This window comes from Haliotis rubra, unplaced genomic scaffold (genome assembly GCF_003918875.1).
Source record: "Haliotis rubra isolate DU_JTF1 unplaced genomic scaffold, ASM391887v1 Scf910, whole genome shotgun sequence".
NCBI classification, from domain to species: domain Eukaryota; kingdom Metazoa; phylum Mollusca; class Gastropoda; order Lepetellida; family Haliotidae; genus Haliotis; species Haliotis rubra.
In genome coordinates, this window is record NW_025767647.1 from 159,682 (window position 1) to 182,428 (window position 22,747).

The 22,747-nt window shown below is 39.6% G+C and overlaps 1 protein-coding gene across 1 annotated transcript in view; it reads left to right on the forward strand.

Annotated features, from left to right (window-relative positions):
• LOC124264157 (huntingtin-interacting protein 1-like) overlaps positions 1-22,747 on the forward strand; it is a 49,765-nt gene that overhangs the window by 15,513 nt on the left and 11,505 nt on the right. Inside the window, exon 2 of the mRNA XM_046698893.1 lies at positions 13,253-13,316. Within this exon, the coding sequence (XP_046554849.1) occupies positions 13,253-13,316 (64 nt within the window). The remainder of the gene's footprint in view (positions 1-13,252; positions 13,317-22,747) is intronic.

Consider the following 22,747-nt stretch of genomic DNA (forward strand, 5'->3'; position numbering starts at 1 on the left):
CACTGACTTTAACCCATGGTTCATAGTCTGAGACAAGTAAAATTATTGTTGGTCTAGTAAGTTTAGTTGATAACTGTAAAATGATGTTGTAACAGAAAACTTTGGGCAAGCAGGCTTAAAATGTTTTTGACAGAGACTGATGATGGTTTGAACTGAAATGAAATAACTGTACCTTATGAAGACTGTCACAGCCTTTAATAACAGGACCCATGAAGATCCAGGGTAGAATAGGTCTTCAGCAACCCATGCTTGCCACAAAAGGCGACTGTGCTTGTCGTAAGAGGCGACTAAGGGGATCGGGTGGTCTGGCTCGCTGACTTGGTTGACACATGTCATCGGTTCCCAAATGTGCAGATCAATGCTCATGCTGTTGATCACTGGATTGTCTGGTCCAGACTCGATTATTTACAGACCACCACCATATAACTGGAATATTGCTGAGTGCGGCGTTAAACTAAACTCACTCACTTTTATGACAGCTGCATGACACTTCACTTTGGCTGCTGCTATTGTGTACATGCTTGGACAGTACCGTAAGTTCAATGTGGAGGATATGAAGCTGACTATTTGCCATGACCAGGTGTAAGTTTGTGACGAATTGGTATCGAAAGCTGTGGAGGATATGAAGCTGACTATTTGCGGTAGTGCAGCCTGTGCATATGTCCACCTACAGTGTCTCTGTAGGTCATTCAGTAGGTGGGCACTATTAATAAACTCTGCATATGCACCCCATGGTGTTAGAATTACTCCACCTTGGTTTGATATCTGTTGTGATAGGGTAACATTGGACACACTAAGATAGTTTGGTCGTCTACAAGATGGCTTCATATTTGCTGTCGGTAAGTTGACATATCTAGCCAACTGAAGCTACTTGTCCAAATTACGTGTTCTGTAAACATTTGTTTGGTCAAGTACTTTCAGCTGAGAAAGTCTGTATGTTTGTACTTAAATAAATCTGCTAAAAATGATATAAAGGGACGATATCAGACTGGTCCTCGGAGGTTTTTGGCACAGACTCTTCTGAAAAATATTTTGAGTATTAGTACAATCTGGAATGTAGGATTGTAGAATGATATTAATTGTATACTGACAAGTAGACAGTGATTTGTACATGATATAAGCCTTGCAGACTAGATGGATGTGTCCAATATTGTCCTCCCATATTACTCCACTGCTGTAAAAAACATTAAGATTGTTGGCAGAATTTTGATTTTAAAAGATGAGTGTCACTTTTTCATGTATAAATATTGACTTAATATGCATTAGCAAGAGGTCAATCGCTTTCCATTACACTTCACATCTCAAGAGAAGTGTTTTGAGATATAAACATCTAAAAGTCACAAATTGGTCAAACTGGAGTACAGTCTGTTCCAAAACATCATTACAAATTCATTAAGTGAAATTATATGAAATATACCAAACTCGTAGCTTTTTAAACAATAACACAGTAAATCTTGGACCATTTCTGCAGAATGAGAAAAATTGAGCAAGCATATCTAGTGATAGTCTAACAACTAGTCTCTAGAATGAACATATTTTACGGAAAAAAGTTCATAGTTACAAAAATAAAATATTATGAAACGGAGCCCTGAAACTTTCTTCATTTTCAGAAGATGTGGAAATCTAGACTTGCAACATTTTCTGGATCAGTGTGTGTTTTTTTTTTTTTATATATTTGCTTCAGGGTCAGTATGACTGACTAATCTAGTGACCAAAATCCACAAAATCAGCATTAGTATAATTAAGTTTAGAAAAATCAACAAACTAGAAATGTTTTGTGTATAAAACATGTACTACATATGAGTCTATGAAACTGTATAACCTTGCCTTTGAGTATATAAACTGAATGATTGATACAGGTAACATGGTTGAAATAACAGTAGTAACAGTTCTTATCTTTAATACGTCATGGGACTATGGTAGTCCAATACTGTGTAACTGAACGTGGCAGAACAATTGGGTATTTGGGTGTGACTCACAGTTACTGTGTAGTGAATGTGGAGAATGTTTGTGTAATTACATGTACCAGACTGACCACAGCCCAAATTAGCTGTCAGAACACTTTGATGAAACGCATCCAGCCATTGACGAACCCTTGACCATGTTGACCCAGCACATATCTCAGTGTAATCAAGGTGATTACCTGTCCAGCCAAACATGGTGGCGTCCAACCTGGTTATGTCAAACTGTAAAGCTTGTCTCACAGTTTGTTTCCAGTTTATTTATATGGTCTCTTTAACTTCAATACAACAGTGTTGACTGTATTTAGTCTGTCTCACAGTCCCTGAACTGCATTATTTTCTCCACTACTAGCCCTCCCTGCAATGCTAAAGCTCTAAATGAAGCAAGCCGAATCTCTGATGTCCCTGGGGCTCCTATTCAATTTATATGGGTTTGTTTGTTCCTTTCAAAATTCTGTATATTCAGAGACTAAGCATTAATCTAGACTGTATTTTGGTTTGTATAATTTATAAATGGCTCTGAGAAATAACTTTATTTTTTTCATTGCTTTAAACCTTTTTTTAGCATTTTTGTCATTATATTTGCCATGAAACATTAAATTTATATTTTTTGGGAGGCTGTTAGGTCACGGGTATTTATCTATAACCCTATTGTAAGAGATTGTATTTGAATCAAGGGGTCCTGTAATCTTCAAAGTGTCATTATAACAGATGTTAAAGTATGTACATGTTGTTTTGATTCCTGGTGCTTGGACTTGTGGGAATAGAGTGAGTTTGGTTTTACGCCGCTTTTAGCAATATTCGAGCATTATCACAGCAGGGGACACCAGAAATGGGCTGCACACATTTTACCCATGTGGGGAATCGAACCTGGGTCTTCGGCATGATTAGTGAACGCTTGAACCACTAGGCTACCCCACCGTCACTGTGGGAATAGAACTGGGATGAGTCAGTATGGTCTTTCTGGGTCAGGTATCCATGATATCCCTGTGTGCAAGAACTGTAACACTGGACAACTCAAGGAACTGAGACAACAAGCTACCGTAGATTAGAAGATTTGAAGAAAATTTCAACTCAGACAGAAAATTTGTGTCAAATTTGAGAAATTCTGTAATATTTGCATGTTGTTCAGAAAGGAATCTGTTTGGTTCATGATTTAGATAGCTGACAAACAGTTGAAAATAAGGAAAACATTGATCGTTCCTTTAATTGTTTAGCATGTCCTCCTAATCTTGACAGTCTTTTTGACAAACACTTTTAGCCTTGCAGCCACAATATGATTATTGTGCAGCTGAATACATAATGCCTTTCTCAGATCTACCAATATTAATCTAACACATTCAAGTGCCTCAGTGCTAATAATCAAGGGAATTTTCACAAGTCGAGTAATTGTCGGAGCGGAGAATGTAGTTGATGTAGACATCCCAATCACGTTAATGTTATTTGAAGTCCATCGGTTTGTTTGCTCGACCAGTTGCGTTAATCCTCTTTGGAATCCCGTTAGCCTGGCTGTTGATGCATTGCTCGACTTCCTTGGCTAATGGAATGAAGAGACGGAGCAGATGGACAAGACTCTGCTTCAGGCTTCATTTTGATAAAATAAACTTTTAATAAATTGAAGTCTTTGAGGTATGATGTTGTTACTAGGTTCAAGGTCACATGGGAATGAGGATACAGTGTGTAAAACTGTTTCAGACTCGTTTTTTGGCAGTAGTTTAACTTTCAGTAGGATTCAGAATCCAAGCTTATGAATTAGTATAAGCTGATATTCCTATATCTGAAGACATTTTGCTGCTCTCGGCTTCAGACTTGTGAAGATGACGGCTGATATTATATATATTTTTTAAATTTTGTCAATTGGGACATACATGAATTCAGACTAGAAGTACCTACTAAAACGGAGAGAGTATGAACTCATGAAATAAAAGCTGTTTCAGGATACAAGTTCTATTGCACCCATATTGTCAGAATACATATAGTATTGATGTCTTGTTACACCTCTGCTGCAAACAGCTGGAAAATTGCCATTTCACTACATGTAGTTTGCAGACTGATTTTATATGTTACGGTGCATTATTGTAAGTTAGCCATGCACAGGTGTTGTAATTCTATGTTGTATGTCTATGTTGTGTATTGACACACTGCGTTTATTGCATCTGAACAAAGTGTACATTAATGTACCACCAGCCAGTCGAGGCAAAAATGAGACACAAACCTATGAGGAAAAGTCTATGTTGAACAAAATCATGCAGAGGACTATGGGAAACTTATTTTGGTAATATTCAGAATTTATAGTTAGTGCTGCTTGAATGCGAGAAAAGTGTATGGTCAGTTTTAATCAGTTGAAATTTGTAGCACAGTTGAAAGTTAAAAGCTGGTTCAGAATAGCTCTCAAATTCCTCGTGTCCATGATGACTTGTGACATGAAGAAATGACATGTATAGTGTAGACCAGAAATTATTGAGAATTTTAGGAATATTTTTAATTGGATTTCTAGTATAAACAACCAATCAAGTGCTTGGTTTCATTCAAGAGTGACAACTCTGTTAATCCTTTTTCTTTAGTTTGTGAAGAGTTATCCCCCTTTGTTTACTTGCTAGCAGACGACATTTTCAGTGATCCTCAGTCATTGATGGATGACTTAGAGAAGAGGAAGTTGATTTTAGAGTATTATAACAAGGACATCAGATCAGCTAAAGTGATTTCAAGTAGAACAGGCATCCCTTTGTCCACTGTTTATCGTGTTTTGAAAAATATTGCAAATGGATATGGCATTGAGCACCAGGGAGGTGCAGGTAGGCCCAGAAAATTGACTGTTGGTGACAGGAGGCGGCTTGGTATTCTTGTTTCTAAAAACAAATGAAGGAGTTTAGAAAACTTAAGGCTGGATATTATTGATAGAGGAACTGTGGCTGTCTGTAAGGAGACAATGAGAACTGAGCTGCATGCAATGGGTTGGCAGAAAAGTCGAGGAATTCCATCACCGATCATGAAACCTGAACAAAAGGAGTGAAGGTTGAACTGGTGCTTACAGCAAGCTGCATGGAAATTTTAACTGGGACAATGTGATTTTCTCAGATGAAAGTTCTGTGTGGCTGTTTCCTAATACACTGAAATTCTGACCAAACAAACTGAAAAACCTTTGTATCAGCCAAAAGTACAGTCCCGAAATTAAACGTGTGGGGTGGCATATCTGTGTTAGGGGCAACGCCCCTCTGTGTATTTGAAGGGAATATGAACAGTGAGCGGTACACAGATATTCTCGAGGGACATTTACTTCCATCTGCTCATGTGTTCTATGGAAATGTTTGGATTTTCCAGCAGGACAACGACCCAAAACATCGTTCAAAGCATTCACAGGTCTGGTTTTGGACCCAAAATATGACATTGTTAGATTTGCCAAGCTATAGCTCTGACCTAAATCCAATAGAAATTTTTGGGACTTATGAAGGAAAGTGTCAATAAGAAAAATTTGACAAATATTGCTGAAATGAAAGAAGAGGTGGTCTGATATTGGGACAGCATGGACCACGACTTTCTAACTTCTTTGATCAGTAGTATGCCCCGCTGCATTGAAGCCTGCATTGCTGCCCATGGTGACTTGAAAAAATACTAACTGTTCACCTGTCTTTGAATCTGGAGTTATGTTCTGCTAATATTCACATTTAATACGTGAGTAATGAGTGAAAATTTAAAAAAAATATTACAATCTTTAAATTCTCAATAATTTCTGGTTGTACTGTACACTGTGAAAATATGGGTTAAACCTGGGTGTTCAGCAAGCTGTCTTTGAAGCTCATCATGTCAGTCATTGCTTTTTCTGGTCAAGACCTGATTATGAATTTGAACTTCTTTGCTTAAGGACTTTAATCCTTGAGAACAAATCAGTTTACAGATGAGATCATCAAAGTATATAATTTTACATGGTTATATCTAGTTTGTCTACTGGTAGGTGTAATAGTTTGACATGTTAGGGAACAGTGACTGAGGATAGGCCATGTTGTTGTTGACACTACATACGGCTAAGTTGGCCATCAGGTCAATCTGGGACAATACACTGCATACGGCTAGGTTGGCCATCAGGTCAATCTGGGTCAAAAGTCAAAACACTGCATATGGCTAGGTTGGCCGTCAGGTCAATCTGGGACAAAACACTACAATACTAGGTTGGCCATCAGGTCAATCTGGGACAATACACTGCATACGGCTAGGTTGGCCATCAGGTCAATCTGGGACAATACACTGCATACGGCTAGGTTGGCCATCAGGTCAATCTGGGACAATACACTGCATACGGCTAGGTTGGCCATCAGGTCAATCTGGGACAATACACTGCATATGGCTAGGTTGGCCATCAGGTCAATCTGGGACAATACACTGCATCTGGCTAGGTTGGCCATCAGGTCAATCTGGGACAATACACTGCATACGGCTAGGTTGGCCATCAGGTCAATCTGGGACAATACACTGCATACGGCTAGGTTGGCCATCAGGTCAATCTGGGACAATACACTGCATACAGCTAGGTTGGCCATCAGGTCAATCTGGGACAAAACACTGCATACGGCTAGGTTGGCCATCAGGTCAATCTGGGACAATACACTGCATACAGCTAGGTTGGCCATCTAGCTAGGTTGGCCATCAGGTCAATCTGGGACAATACACTGCATATGGCTAGGTTGGCCATCAGGTCAATGTGGGACAATACACTGCATTTGGCTAGGTTGGCCATCAGGTCAATCTGGGACAAAACACTGCAAATGGCTGCTAGGTTGGCCATCAGGTCAATCTGGGACAAAACACTGCATACTGGGCTAGGTTGGCCATCAGGACAATCTGGGACAAATACACTGCATACGGCTAGGTTGGCCATCAGGTCAATCTGGGACAAAACACTGCATACGGCTAGGTTGGCCATCAGGACAATCTGGGACAAAATACTGCATATGGCTAGGTTGGCCATCAGGACAATGTGGGACAAAATACTGCATATGGCTAGGTTGGCCATCAGGTCAATCTGGGACAAAATAAACTGCATATGGCTAGGTTGGCCATCAGGTCAATCTGGGACAGTATACTGCATATGGCTAGGTTGGCCATCAGGTCAATCTGGGACAGTATACTGCATATGGCTAGGTTGGCCATCAGGACAATCTGGGACAAACTACGGCATATGGCTAGGTTGGCCATCAGGTCAATCTGGGACAGTACACTGCATACGGCTAGGTTGGTCATCAGGTGAGGTGAGGTGAAATTGGGTTTAACGTCGTGCTTGAGAATATTTCACTCATATGACGACATGCATGCATGTGTGCGTGTATGTGCGGCTGCTTGTACTATCCCAGACTGAAGCTGGTTTTTATAGTGCTAGCCCATTGAGATACCATGCCGCAGTGAAGCATGAATACCCCACTCAGACACATTATACTGACTCCGAGCGGACCAGTCCTTGTTGTACCCATTAATGCAGAACGCCAGGCAGGGACCAACAAGTACCATATTTTAACGTCTTTTGGTATGACGCGGTCGGGATTGAACCCGTGACCTTCCGCTCTCGGCGGACGCTCTAACCACTACACCACGGAGGCGGTCTTCATGGGCCATCGGGTCAATCTGGAACAAAATACTGCATACGGCTTGTCATCCATCAGGTCAATCTGGGATAAACCCTTCATCTTACACACTTCTGGTCTATTCTGGGGTGTGAGTTGTTGTAATATGATATGAAAAGTGTGTCGAAAAATTGAGGATGTTGTTATAAACCAGGCCAACAAAAGGCCACCATATAAATACCTATTTGAGGCATCATGGACAACTCAGAATGTTAGCTGTGATATCCCTACCTATGCACCTGCATTTACTGGCAACTGCGTCACGTTGCTTGGAACAGTTGTTTATTCATGGCATGTTATCACCATTCAGTGTTAACATGGGAAGGATGAAATAATATTTTTGTTAACATGCCAGAATGAAGCTGTAGGTGTATGTGTGATAGCAGATGTGATGTGTGGTCTCTATCAACGTCCTCATCAGATGTATGGCTATATTTGTTAAGGCAGTATCTATTTGTAGCATGGATCAATGTTGTAACTCCTGAACTAGCTTCATTTCCTTGTCACAAATCGTGGCTATGTCAGCTGGTCTATAGGTTAGGTCTTTGTTGGCTATGTTTGTGCTGAACCGCCTGGCTCTTCCTCATGTATCTATTGTAGACCCAGGACATGTTTGGGGATTTTACCAATGTTTTCAGAAATTAATTATGAATAAATCTTGTTAACATTTTTAGAGCCTTGTTTCAGGTATTAGAGTAAATGTAATAACCTGGTCAGAACATTAGGATGTCTTAACATACATGTGTCAAATATTTGGAGGGGCATTGGGGTAGCCTGGTGGTTAAAGCGTTCGCTTGTCATGCCGAAGGCCCAGGTTCGATTCACCACATGGGTACAATGTGTGAAGCCCATTTCTAGTGTCTCCCGCCATGGTATTGCTGGAATATTGCTAAAAGCGGTGTAAAACCAAACTCACTCACTCAAATATTTGGAATCATCTTGAGTCTTTTCATTTAGATTAAAAGTTAAAGCCATCACTCATCATGACCCAAAGACTCGAGGTTAATTCTGCACATGGATACAATGAGTGAAGCCCATTTCTGCCATCCTCCTCTCGTGATATTGTTGAAATATTGCTAACAGCGCCATATTAAAGCCATTCTCACTGAGTTTTAATTGAGCACTTTGTGATAAAACATGGGTGGGAAACATAAATTGACACTAAATTGGATCGGAATTATCCCTAAATAAAGGCTGGTGTGGCTGATTAATTTGTTCAGCTGATTAACAAGTTAGGCTAATTAGGGTTGAGTTCACACATGAGAAACAGTGATTTGATACATTCCACAGATAAACAGTCTTTGAAGAAAGACAACAAGGATGATAAACGCAGACAAGGATGGTGATGGGTTGAAGGAAACTTGTTTGATAGAAAACCTGATCCTGCTGTATCAGGAACCCGTTCTTTCACAGAGTATCCTGCTATTTTAACACTGCACTTGTTGTACGTGATGGCCTGGCTGAGAGTCAGTTGGCCACACTGTCTGTGTTGTGTGGTATGTTTCAGTACTGACAGTGACTAGACTGCACTTGCATGTTGATTATCGGATCGACCACTGAATTATTTATAAGCTGCTGTAATAATAGTGTGGGTGTGATATTCCCTATGGTTGGTTGTATGTTATGTCGTGGATTAAAGTCACTTGAATCTGTCAATGAGCCTAGAAAGTGTGTGTTTATACAAGTTTGGGAACCAACCAAATCAAATGATCTTTGACATGAACCATTATATATTTATATATAATTTCCCTATTCTTAAGCATAATGATCAAAGGGGCGGTGGGGTAGCCTAGTGCTTAAAGCGTTGGCTTGTCACGTTGAAGGCCCTGGTTTGATTCCCCTCTTGGGTACAATGTGTGAAGCCCATTTCTGGTGTCCCCTGCCATGATATTGCTGAAATATTGCTAAAAGCGGTGTAAAACCATACAAACTCACTCACTCACTCATAATGACCAATGGTTGTGTCAGTTTTACTTACATTTACTTACATGGAAAGACACATGGTCAGATAGTCAATGAATTCCTGGTTCAGAATCTACTGCAACTACAATGGCGTCACATCATTGTGATTGTTAATCAAAGTTGATGTCTCATCACATGAACACCAGTGCCCAGAACTAACCTAAAATATGTCACTAAATTAATTTGAGTAGACCTATCATTGATCGTGATGAAGTGGACAACCATCATATTGAACACCATGTCATTAATCAGATGGGCCAGGTGCTGGGAAACTGATGTTAGAGTACCACCTAGCCTTACTCCAGGCTGCACTGAGTGATAACTCCATGGATATGTATTATTATTATTATTATTATTATTATTATATGGGTATTCATATAGTGCTATAGTCCATCCAACATGCATGCTCAAAGCGCCTCTTTGTTTTTCCCTCAATCATTAGATGTCAATCTCAACGGCACATCATATTATCAATCTCAACTCCCTGGGGAGCATACAACTCTTGCTGCTACTAGGCACACCGAGTTATTGCAGCTTTTCCATCCTTTGTAGTTTGTTTGTTGTTTAAATTTTCCAGCTGTATGATGTAAGGCTGTAAATAACTGAGTGAATGACATCATGAACATAGATACCACTACTACTACTGCTAATAATAATAATAATAATAATAATAATAATAATAATAATAATTCATTTATATAGCGCCTAGTATTCATCTGACTAGTTGCTCGCTGGTCTCTGTAATCAGAATCTGATTATTATTACCCCGGATGACCCAGGCTGGCAGACCTGTAAGGCACTAGAAGGTTATGTTCACATGACTTTATCCAACCGGGTGTCCATTTTCTGCTGGGTGAACAGAGACAATTTTGAACAAACTCACTTGCCTAAGGTGAGACCACATGTATCATATGTGCTTCGTTGTGGGGCAGGACTGAAGTCCTAGAAACTCTCAGATGTCAAGCTGCCAAACAGGGTCACCATCCAAGGACTCTCCGAACTCCACGTTGCTTAACTTCAACTGATATGTGACCTGAGCTCTATGCACAGGACCACACACTGCCACAGATCTATGATCTTGGGATATAATGCCATGCATCAACAAAGTCAGTCATCAACATGGTCAGTGAGTCTGACCACCAGATCCATTAGTCACCTCAGACGACAAGCACTAAATCTATCCTTATATTAGTTATAATAAGCAAGCCTAGATAAGTCGTTTTCAGGGACAACTAAATGTTCTTATCTGTATGTAATCTTGAAATATGAAGTAAGTTATGGATTGTTGTTCTGGAGATTGAAGCAAGGTTAGATGGAACAGCATGATTCCACAAAACATCTATCCTTTTTTCTATATTTGATTATTTTGGTATTTTTATGTACACCGTACATAAAATCAGTGTAAACTGTTCCTGATTGACCATCCATATTAAGGTCAGTTCATATCACTGTTCACTCCACTCACACAGTAGCACCAACACTTTTCTAGATCTATACTGAGTCACTGTAAAAATGCATTATCAACTTTAACACAAAACATGTTTTTGTGCTTTTCTAAAGATCAAATGAGGTCTTACTCTTAATCTATGTCACTGTCTTGAGTATAAAATTTGATTTTTGTGGCCTTTTTGACAAATATTACTAACAAGGAGACATGCCTTTTTACAGTATCTTAGTATATGTTCAGTCAAGAAGTTACGTTACCTGTCGACTAATGTTTAATGTCTAAATATTTTTAATTTTGATAGTAACAAATAATTCCATTTAAATTGAAAATAAGCCCCAGTGAGGAAATAGAAACTTGTTTCATCAAGGGCTTTAGCATTGCAGAATACTGGTCAGAAGGGATAATAATGTGGGCCAGGGGAGAGTACTGCACTTTACCGGGCGCACATTTTCAAGTTAATTAGCGCTGCTGGGGTTCCCTAACCCCAACCCTAACCCCTAACCCTAAGGATCGTAAAGGGTGCCTAACCCTAAGGATCGTAAAGGGTGCCTAACCCTAAAACCTAACCCAAAGGATCGTAAAGGGTGGCATACCCTTACCCTAAGGATCGTAAAGGGAGCAGCGAGGGCTGCGCCCAGTAAAGTGCATGCTAGCCGGGCCAGGGTCTGTTTCTACATTAACTGCAACATTACTTCTTGTTTTGTATGAAATGACAAGTTTGTCATGAATTGACGAGATATAAAGAAGCTACCAGTAACTCTGAAACAGTTGCTCATGACTGGACGAGCTTTACTTCCAATGTTAAACTGATGGTAGACCTGTGTTAGTGTCAGTGTTGTAGACAAGCTGCTAGTATTAGTAGTAACACAGAAACAGTTGCTGCTTGAGTTTGAATCGGGTCATTGTTTTACGATGAGAAATTCCAATGCTCCATTGTATAGGAGTGGGATATTACTCATGAAATTCCAGTCTCACTGTGTCACTTGCTTCATTGAGGAGCTTGGGGCTGACCCACATGTTAAACACATGCCGTCATTGCCAGGGAGTAACAAGGAAGACAGCTGGTCCCTGTTTCACAACTGCTTCTCCAGATATAGGAGCTGGACATGTCATGAGGACATATTTTATGAGAGCATGAGCTTCTTTGATCCAGACTGGCAGACTGATATCACTATTATCAGCCTATGCCTTCAGCCACTGGTCCAGTGTGTGGTATATACCCTCATTTAGACCTGCTATCTTGAGGTGAGGTGAAATAGGGTTTAAGTGCCAGACGACTAAGTGAAAGTGGCGGTGGCTGAGTGGGTTAGGTGGCTGACTTTGTGTGCTGGCAATTAGGTGCCTGACTCTGAGGGTATGGGTTCAAATCCCAGATGGGAATCAACCCAACAAAAGTACTAGAATCTGTACTTTACTAAGAAAGTGTAATCTCAAATATAACATACGTTACATTTGACCACTTTCAAAATTGCATTGTGTAATCACACTGAAAAGATGCCAAGCTTTAGCATTGTTTAGAGGACACAAATGGTCTCACTATTCTATGACTGAACCAAGGATTTCATTGCCATAAATGAGTCAATATCAAACAGCCTATGTTAAATCTTGTTTCAGCTGAGTTTTGTTCCTGGTTAGTCTTTCAAGTCTTGCGGATGTTTTGTTCAATTCTGTGTCTTGCTGTTGAGAACCAACAGCTGGTGTACAGGTGGACTAGAAAATAATTGATCTTTCTAATGTCATACTGTTTATTTTATTCCATGAGCTGAAGACAGAAAATTGATTTGAAAGGAAAAGTATTTACATTCTCCCACATGTAAGGTCTGCTAGCATTAGAACAGAAGATAATGAGAGCCAGGTTGATGAAATGTGTGGTCATTGTACCCACTTTTCCTTCCAACTTGGAGATTTGTTGCTAACACTATCAACCACTGGTTTCACTGGTCCAGTCACTTGGTCATTTACAGACAGCCATGATATACGTAGAGAAACAAATAAAGGAACACAGGAAAATTCAAGCGTTCCTTTATTATTTTCCAGTTTTCATCACCACAGTGCTATTCAAAGTTGGTGATAAAACCTAGAAAATATTAAAGGAACACTTGAATTTTCCTGTTCCGTCTTTTTTTTCCCTCTACGGATATGTCAGGATAGTGCTTTGTTTTCCTTAGAACAGTGTTCTCTCACTTGTTGCGATTTGTGATCATGTATTATTTTCCAGAAGTTTTAATTATGCTTGAATGTGATATTTAATCAATGATTTGATTTTTCAGGCAGTGGCAATCAACAAGGCTATCAACAGTCAAGAAACCCCAGTCAAAGAAAAACATGTTCGAAGTATCCTTTTGAATATTGTTGTTACTTTATGAAACAGCATGTACAGGTTTGAGAGGTTTCCAACTTTAGTCGTAGATGATTTGATCATACTCATATAATGAAAACATAGTAAAGTTCGCTTGTCAAAGATTTCTGGACACAAGCTTTTTCATGATGATATTGCAGGACTGACCCGAGCAGATCGGGGTTAGAATTAGTCTTCAGTAAACCCATGCTTGTCGTGAGAAGCGACAAACAGGATCGGGTGGTCAGGCTCACTGACTTTACACATGTCATCCTATCCCAATTAGATGCTCATGATGTTGATCACTGGATTGTCTGGTCCAGACTTTGATTATTTACAGCTCGGCGTCATATATGTTGAATATTGCAGAGTGTGGCGTTAAACACCAAACATCATATCTGCCTCGAAACATCTTGACATAGAAATTACAGAATGGCATTGTCCACTGAAAATTTGTGTAAATTCTCTTGAGCATAGTGCACACTTGTTTGTCTTTTCCAGTGTTTTGGTGTTATGATATTACTGGAATACTGTTCCAGGCTGTGTTAAACTGGCTTGGTCACTCTCAAACAGTATGTACTCCCCAATGTTGGGTGCTCACTTACTCTTGTTTTTCATAAATGGTGAATTTAGAATTTGTTGATGCTTCAGTTCCCTCTTTTCTTTCAAAGTGGTTCCTGATATTACATAAATATGTGATTTTATGAAAAATATGTGAGTGCTTTTAAAAAAAAAATGTAAGAAAAAAAAGATAAACCCTACCTAACTACCCTGTTTTATAATTTCATGTTACCCTAGACACACATATTATTTCTTTTGGGCCTAAAGGAAAATGGTGGCAAAACTTAGTCAGGTTTTGTCAGTAGTTTTTGCAAAGGCTGTACTTACACAACATTCTACTAATATAATGTCCAAATGACAAGATTTGGCTGATAGGCTTGGGCATAGAAGTTTCCATATTAATGACAATGGTCAGTGTCTGCACGGAACACCAGGTGGTCAATGAAACCATTTAATGTTAAATGTGATGTCGCTAATGTCCCTGTTGCCAGATTTATTTCCATTAGGCGTGTCAGCCAAGATGGTGGTCAGTGTCTGAACTGGACACACGTTGTCACACACAGCAGCCGGGGTAATGTGAGACCATAACCGATTAATCTCTTAATTTGTTTTGATAGAATTACTTTGACTGAGCATGACATGTGGAGGATTCACAGGCTCTTGGTGTGATATTCTATGCTTGTTAGGGATAAGTGACCCATCCATTAAGAGGTAAAGTAGCAGAAATGCCATCAGAATTGATTGTCATGATGAAATTGATGTGGATTGACCAGTCCACCTAAGACCTTGTCTCATGATCAAGCTGAAAATGATGAAGCTGAAAGAAAGCTGCTGAGGAAATGTTTTGTGATATTATTTCAGAAAGAAACTAATTAAGGAGTTTTTTTAAATAAGAAAGTCTGTTCAAGATAATTAAGACCTGCAATAATCTATTTACTTCAACATGAAAATCAGTGAAGAAAATATATGTTGTTTCTGCGGTACATTATGTTCGAATCCAGGACAAAATCCACCCGGACAAAATCCACCCAGACGAAATCCACCCCCAAATTGCAACCTTGGACAAAATCCACCCTTAATAAAATCCACCCTAAGAAAAAAACAACTAATGACATGTTTAGTCACAGAAATGAATTTTATTCATATCAGTCATTCATAATCGATAACAAAAACAACCAAAATACATATGTAAGCACATTTTGTAAGCACATTTTTGCATATATATATATGACAATTGCACATTTTCACATTTCACATTTATGACTCATTCATGCATCAATACATATATAAATATGACAACAGCATATATTTTCACACATTCCGACATATCTATGACTAAACATCTTGCCACATTTCAAAAACGCAAACAACGTCCGACGTTGTGGAGAAAGTCCTCGAGTGTCTTGTCCTTCGCTGCATAGGTCTTGCACAGACCTTCAAGGCGTTCTTGGAGACGTTTGGTGGTTGTTCTGGTTCTTTTCTTAGGGGGCTGACCTCTTTCAGACCTGTAGATGGCTGTACCATTGTCTTTTCTCAGACAGTCGATGACAGCCAATCAGGCTTGCAAAAACATCTTAATTCTTTATGGGGATTACGTAATGATCAAAGTGTGAGACTACTTAATGGTACATGAAAGAGGATTAAGTAGTGATCAAAATGTGACAAATGGAGAAACCTTTAATGTTTGAAACAACATCTACGAACAACAGCCAATTAGGAAAACGTAAATGCTATCAAAACAATGCTTGAGAAAAACAACTTGATCAAAGATCAGGACACACTAAAACTTTTAACAATAGCAATTTGAGAAGGGTGGATTTTGTCCATTTTTGTTAAGAAGAGGTGGATTTTGTCTGGGGTGGCAATTTTGGGGTGGATTTTGTCCGGGTGGATTTTGTCCAGGTGGATTTTGTCCGGTCACCATTATGTTCATACAACAATTGTTCCAATTTGTTGATGGGGTGGTGGGGTAGCCTCAGGGGTGGAAATAACTTGAAAAATTGCTAGTGTACTCCGGTACAGTGGCCCATGTAAGATCACTTGCCCTGATAATTTATCCACTATACTGGCCGTTTTCTTGTTGATTTTTTAAATAAACAACATAATTAACATTGGAATATCAACTGGACACCAGTACAATGTGATATACAAATTTGCTTGCCCAAATGAAAAAAACACTGGACTCGGGCTTCGCGCAATGGGTTATTTCCACCCCTGAGCCTAGTGGTTAAAGGGTCCTCTCGTCACACTGGATTCAAATCCCCACATGGGCACAGTGTGTGAAGCTGATTTCTGGTGTTTCCCGCCCTGATACTGCTGGAATATTGCTAAAAGCAGCGTAAACCCATTGTTGATTGATTCTTGTTTAACACCACTCTGAGCAATATTCCAGCTATATCACTCCCAGGCTAGCTACTATTCTACTATCGTGGAAGGATCTGCTTAAAATGTAACAATTGCAGAAAAGCCAACGACTGATATTTCTTTTGCCCCCACACAACACAAGTGATGACATGGTAGGCATAACATTGTACATAACCAGGAGATGGAACCGTATGATCAATACTTCATAGGCAAAGTTGAACCATTATCAGCTGGGCACAAAGCTGTGGATTGGTGGGAGTTGATTCCTGTAGTCATGATACCAGTAATTTGTGGTCAGGCCTTGAATATACTTGTCAGTACAGACTATATTTGTACCTTGACCACATTGATACTGACGGATTTGATAAATCAAATGGTCTCTTTGCCCAAGGCAATAGTCACAGACAAACTGGTAAACAGAGATTCCTGATTGTTGCCAAGATTGCCAGTGATCCGGAAAGCTTCTCTGGGGTGGATATAACCCATTGCCCAACGTCCAAGTCCAGTGTTTTTTTCTGTTGGGCAAGCAAATTGTATATCACACTGTACCAGTGTCCAATTGACTTTCCAATGTTAATTATGTCGTTTATCTCAAAAATCAACAAGAAAATGGCTGGTATAGTGGAAAAATTATCAGGGCAAGTGAATTTACATGTGCCATTCTACCGGAGTACACTAGCAATTTTAAAGTTATTTCCACCCCTGCTTCTCAGATGTGTGAGGAGTCTGTGTGAAAAGTTCAGAGCAATCAGCCTGTTTATGTTGCTTCAGGACTACCTCAGCGGTCAAGTAGATAGAGGGTCTGATAGAGGATGTAATGGCTGGTGGTTCTATTCTCAGATGAGCCACACCAAAAGATGATGAAAGATTGTACTTGTTGTCATCCTGCCTGGATGCAACAAGGGCTGGTTGCCTGAGAGTCAGTATTCTGTGTCTGTGCAGTTATAGTATGACCAGAAATTATTGAGAATTTTAGGAATATGTTTACTTGGATTTCTAGTATAAACAACCTTGACCAGCTATCATGTGCTTGGTTTCATTCAAGAGAGACAAGTCCGTTAATCCTTTTTCATTAGTTTGTGAAGAGTTATCCCCCTTTGTTTACATGCTGGTAGACAACATTTTCAGTGATCCTCAGTATGGATGACTTAGAGAAGAGGAAGTTTATTTTAGAGTATTATAACAAGGAAATCAGATCAGCTAAAGTGATTTCAAGTAGAACAGGCATCCCTTTGTCCACTGTTTATCGTGTTTTGAAAATATTGCAAATGGATATGGCATTGAGCACCAGGGAGGCGCAGGTAGGCCCAGAAAATTGACTGTCGGTGACAGGAGGCGGCTTGGTATTCTTGTTTCTATAAACAAATGAAGGAGTTTAGAAAACTTAAGGCTGGATATGATTGCTAGAGGAACTGTGGCTGTCTGTAAGGAGACAATTAGAACTGAGCTGCATGCAATGGGTTGGCAGAAAAGTCGAGGAATTCCATCCCCGATCATGAAACCTCAACAAAAGGAGCGAAGGTTGAACTGGTGCTTACAGCAAGCTGCATGGAAATTTTAACTTGGAAAATGTGATTTTCTCAGATGAAAATTCTGTGTGGCTGTTTCCTAATACTGAAGTTCTGGACCAAACAAAGTGAAAAACCTTTGTATCAGCGTCCAAAGTACAGTCCGAAATTTAACGTTTCGGGTGGCATATCTGTGCACTGTTAGGGGCAACGCCCCTCTGTGTATTTGAAGGGAATGTGAACAGTGAGTGGTACACAGATATTCTTGAGGGACATTTACTTCCATCTGCTCACGTGTTCTATGGAAAGTTTTGGATTTTCCAGCAGAACAACAACCCAAAACATCGTTCAAAGCATTCACAGGCCTGGTTTTGGACCCAAAATATGACATTATTAGATTGGCCAAGCTATAGCCCTGACCCAAATCCAATAGAAAATGTTTGGGGACTTATGAAGGAAAGCGTCAATAAGAAAAATGTGACGAATTGAAATATTGCTGAAATGAAAGAAGAGGTGGTCCGATATTGGGACAGCATGGACCACGACTTTCTAACTTCTTTGATCAGTAGTATGCCCTGCCGCATTGAAGCCTGCATTGCTGCCCATGGTGACTTGAATAAATACTAACTGTTCACCTGTCTTTGAATCTGGAGTTATGTTCTGCTAATATTCACATTTAATACGTGTGTAATGAGTGAAAATTTGTTTTAAAAAATTCAATCTTTAAATTCTCAATAATTTCTGGTTGTACTGTATCTATTAGACTAACAGCTTAGTAAGTTTCTGAAATGAACATATTTTACAGAAGAAAAAAAAGAAGTTTTAAAATCAAAATAAAATACAATAAAAAGGAGCCCATAGACTTTCTTCATTTTCAGAAACTCTGGTAATCTAGACTTGCCACACATTCTAGAGTTGTATGCGCTACAATGGGTGTATTTATTTCAGGGTCTGTACGACAGACTTAATAAAGACTAGATATCTATGTTATAAGTTCAGTATTTTATCCCCATAGGTCTAAGCATTATAAAACTGACATTAGCCTTGACTGGTACAGGAATGCAGGTGCCATTTGTGAGAGAAATATGGGTCCTTGTTGACACCATAGTTCTGATACCTGGCTAGCTATTCTCAAAACGTTCGTAGCCCTATGAACTTCTTAAGCCCATTCTTAACACATTGGCTACGACCGAAGTTACGAATTCTTAGGGCTACGAACGTTTCGAGAGTAAGGGCCCTGGACCTTCACATTTCACTTGTAGTGGGTCACTTGACCTAAAAGTGACCTGGCATTGAGCTTACTGACCTGGATGTAAACCCATTTGATGGGAATCGTTTCAGTATTCTCAATACCACCCACCCTCATTTGACACCCACATTACTGCGTGTTCGTATTTATAAACAGTCACAAAAGTACACGAAAATGTCTAATATCTTGTCAGTTTTCAGTATTTGTCTATAAGTTTGTCAGGTGTCAGGTAATTGTTTATGATACTGCATACCTACAGCATTGTGGCAGCTATTACTTGAGCATGTTGTGGAGTATTAACCCAAACACCAAAATAAATGCTGTGTATTGCTGTACCTGTTATAAACAAGAACTACACCTACAAAGTCATCATAAGTTATTGATTCTTGATTGAAGGTACCAAACAGAATCAATGGGATAAGATGTGGGATATTAGAATCAGCGGATGAATGGGAATCTTAAGATCTATAGACAACTCAAAGTCTCAAATGTTATGACAAACAATTATTCCTTCATACTGTGAAAACTGAAAATAGATCAGCAAACTCTGGGATATTATCAACACCAACCAAAATTATTGACAAAGAATAGGGTATAAAGCAAACTTTGTGTAAAGTTGATATATTCAAAGGAAATAATCACCATTAGGGCATTTTATGTCCTTGCATTTGGACCCGTGAAGGTCCGAATAAGAATATTGATCTTCAGTAACCCATGCTTGTCGTAAGAGGCGACTAGCAGGATCTGGTGGTCAGGCTCGCTGACTGGGTTGACACATGTCATCGGTTCCCAGTTGCGAAGATTGATGCTCATGCTGTTGATCACTGGATTGTCTGGTCCAGACTTGATTAATTACAGACTGCCACCATATAACTGGAATATTGCTGAGTGTGGCGTAAAACTAAACTCATTCACTCTTTGCATTTGAATCCGTATTTTTAGTATCCCTTTTTCGGAAACAGGACTGCCCTAAGAGTTGAATCACAAAGAAGAATTAAGTATTTCGTGTGATTGTATATTCTAACACAAACTATTGTTGTTGGTGTCTGAAAGTTCAGTACATAGAATAGGTATTTATGTTGGTGCTGCAAAAGTCATAGGTCAATGTTGCTGATCACTTAGTGGACCACACTCTGCTTGGAGGTCACTCTCATATGGAAAACTAGAATTTATGACGTAGGTATGAACTTGCTTTTAAATGTGTCAAATGTGAAGTTTCCCTTTTGAAAGGCGTGAGTCCTAAACGCTTCTAAGGAGGCTTCTAACGCCTTTTTCCTGTTTATTTGAATTTTGCAAAATTGAAGGTGGACACATCTATTTAAGAAATTAGAATATGTATCAAAATCTAACCGTAATAAGTCTCAGCAAACTATGATGAATACTGTTACAAATTTTGCGTGTTCAGGGTCCTTGATCTTCGTTGCTGAAAAATCTTACATTTTGAAGTTTTCAACTTTTGACATTGGAGTTGTAACCAGGGCTGGCCCTTATTCCCAATGTCCTTAGCACAATGATTAGTCTTAGGGATATGTTTATCTATTTGAGTTGAGTTCTTGATGGGAGTTTTAGCACTAGGTTACTTTGTGGAATTGTTGGTGTCTCTGTAACTTTCATTGTTAATTTTGATCTTATTTGAACATCTGATTTCTTAATATTATACTGGTGAATCTTTGCATGTTTGTTTGAATCCCTCCTGATTGTTTATTTGTGTGACTTCAATATCACCCTGACGTGTCTAACACAATGGAAACAGTGACCTCATCGGTTTCCTGTTGGCCTTCTACCACAGTTCCAGTCTTGTCTGTCCCCTCTGGTGGGGTAGCCTAGTGGTTAAAGCGTTGGTCCCTCTCGTCACGCGAAGACCGGTTTCGATGGCCCTACATGGGCACAATGTGTTAAGCCCATTTCTGGTGTCCCCCGCCGTGATATTGCTGGAATATTGCTAAAAGCGGCGTAAAACTAAACTCAGTCAGTCAGTCAGTCCAGTCTTGTCTATTCTGTCCCCCACAGACGTGTCTAACACAACAGCAACAGTGACCTCATGGTTTCCTGTTGGCCTTCTACCACAGTTCCAGTCTTGTCTATTCTGTCCCCCACAGACGTGTCTTACACAACAGCAACAGTGACCTCATGGTTTCCTGTTGGCCTTCTACCACAGTTCCAGTCTTGTCTATTCTGTCCCCCCTGATGTGTCTAACACAACAGCAACAGTGACCTCATTGTTTTCCTTTTGGCCTTCTACCACAGTTCCACTCTTGTCTATTCTGTCCCCTCTGATGTGTCTAACACAACAGCAACAGTGACCTCATTGTTTTCCTGTTGGCCTTCTACCACAGTTCCAGTCTTGTCTATTCTGTCCCCACAGATGTGTCTAACACAACAGCAACAGTGACCTCATGGTTTCCTTTTGGCCTTCTCCCACAGTTCCACTCTTGTCTATTCTGTCCCCCCAGACGTGTCTAACACAATGGAAGCAGTGACCTCATGGTTTCCTGTTGGCCTTCTACCACAGTTCCAGCCTATTAATGTCTATTCTAAGACTCTTCATTACAACCCTAACAGACAGCATGGGAGCCCCAGTAATTAACTTATCAACTTGTCTGTTTAGAATGGTCTTATGAGATTCCTATGTTCCTGTGTGTGTAGGTTGATGTCTGGTTGTAAGATGACATGCTGTTATATCTGATATGGTTACAGGTTTTATGTGGGGTTCTCAAAACATCAACATCGGCTCGTAACAATTTGCCATATTTTCATCACATCAATATATGAGAATCATACCATAAGGTCACTAGATTTATGGTAAATTTGTTTTGGAGTATGTGAGAGCATGTATGCCTCGTACAAACATCGGAAATATGGACAAAAGTTTTTTACACTGATGAGACCTTTAAAATACGAAATATTCTTTGATGTGTGTGTATTGTCCGGTTTTCGATCATGTCGCTGTATTTCTGTGATAAACCTTTGCATGTATATAGTAGGGAGTTGGATGGTAAGCCGGGGCTTAGGTTATGGATTTTCTGACCGGCAGTGGGGGTCCATGGTAACAGTGCATGAAATATGTCAAAAACCAAAAGATCGGTAGGTCCAGTTTCAAGATATTTTCTGAAATGAAAAATATGTACCTGCATTGGAAAGATCATGATGTGAATCTAGTAGATACATTGTTGTGATGATGGATGTTCATAGTAATTGCATGTTAATTGGGAAATAGTTGGTTCAGGTTACTTCAGTGTTGTCCTAATATGTCTGAAGTCAATATTGATGTTATTGACTGGTTGTCGCTCAGTGTGTTTCTCGATTTGTCCATGCTGCTCCAATATGGTCACATGATATGATTAGTCACTGCTTGTCAGTACCTCATTGCCAATTAAAGCTGATTTTGAATGGAAATGGGAAAATAAAGATTTTTGGCAAGGAACGTGAGATGTTGGTGAATCTGGTGAAATCTGCTGATTTGATGACAGGAGGCCCAATTGGGGTTGTATGACATGAGAGGTGTGACTTGTCAACATTGGAAGACATTTATTTGTATAATTAGGTATAGCGCCAATATCTAGATGACATGCACAAAGGTGCTTTGTTTTTCCCTTGATCATTGGATGTCAATCTCAAATGGCACATTGTATTATCAATCTCAACTCCCTGGAGATCCAACAACTCTTGCAGCCACTAGGCACACCGAGTTAATGTGGCTTTTCCATCCTTATGAGGATTGTTGTACCAGGTAATCAAGGATAAT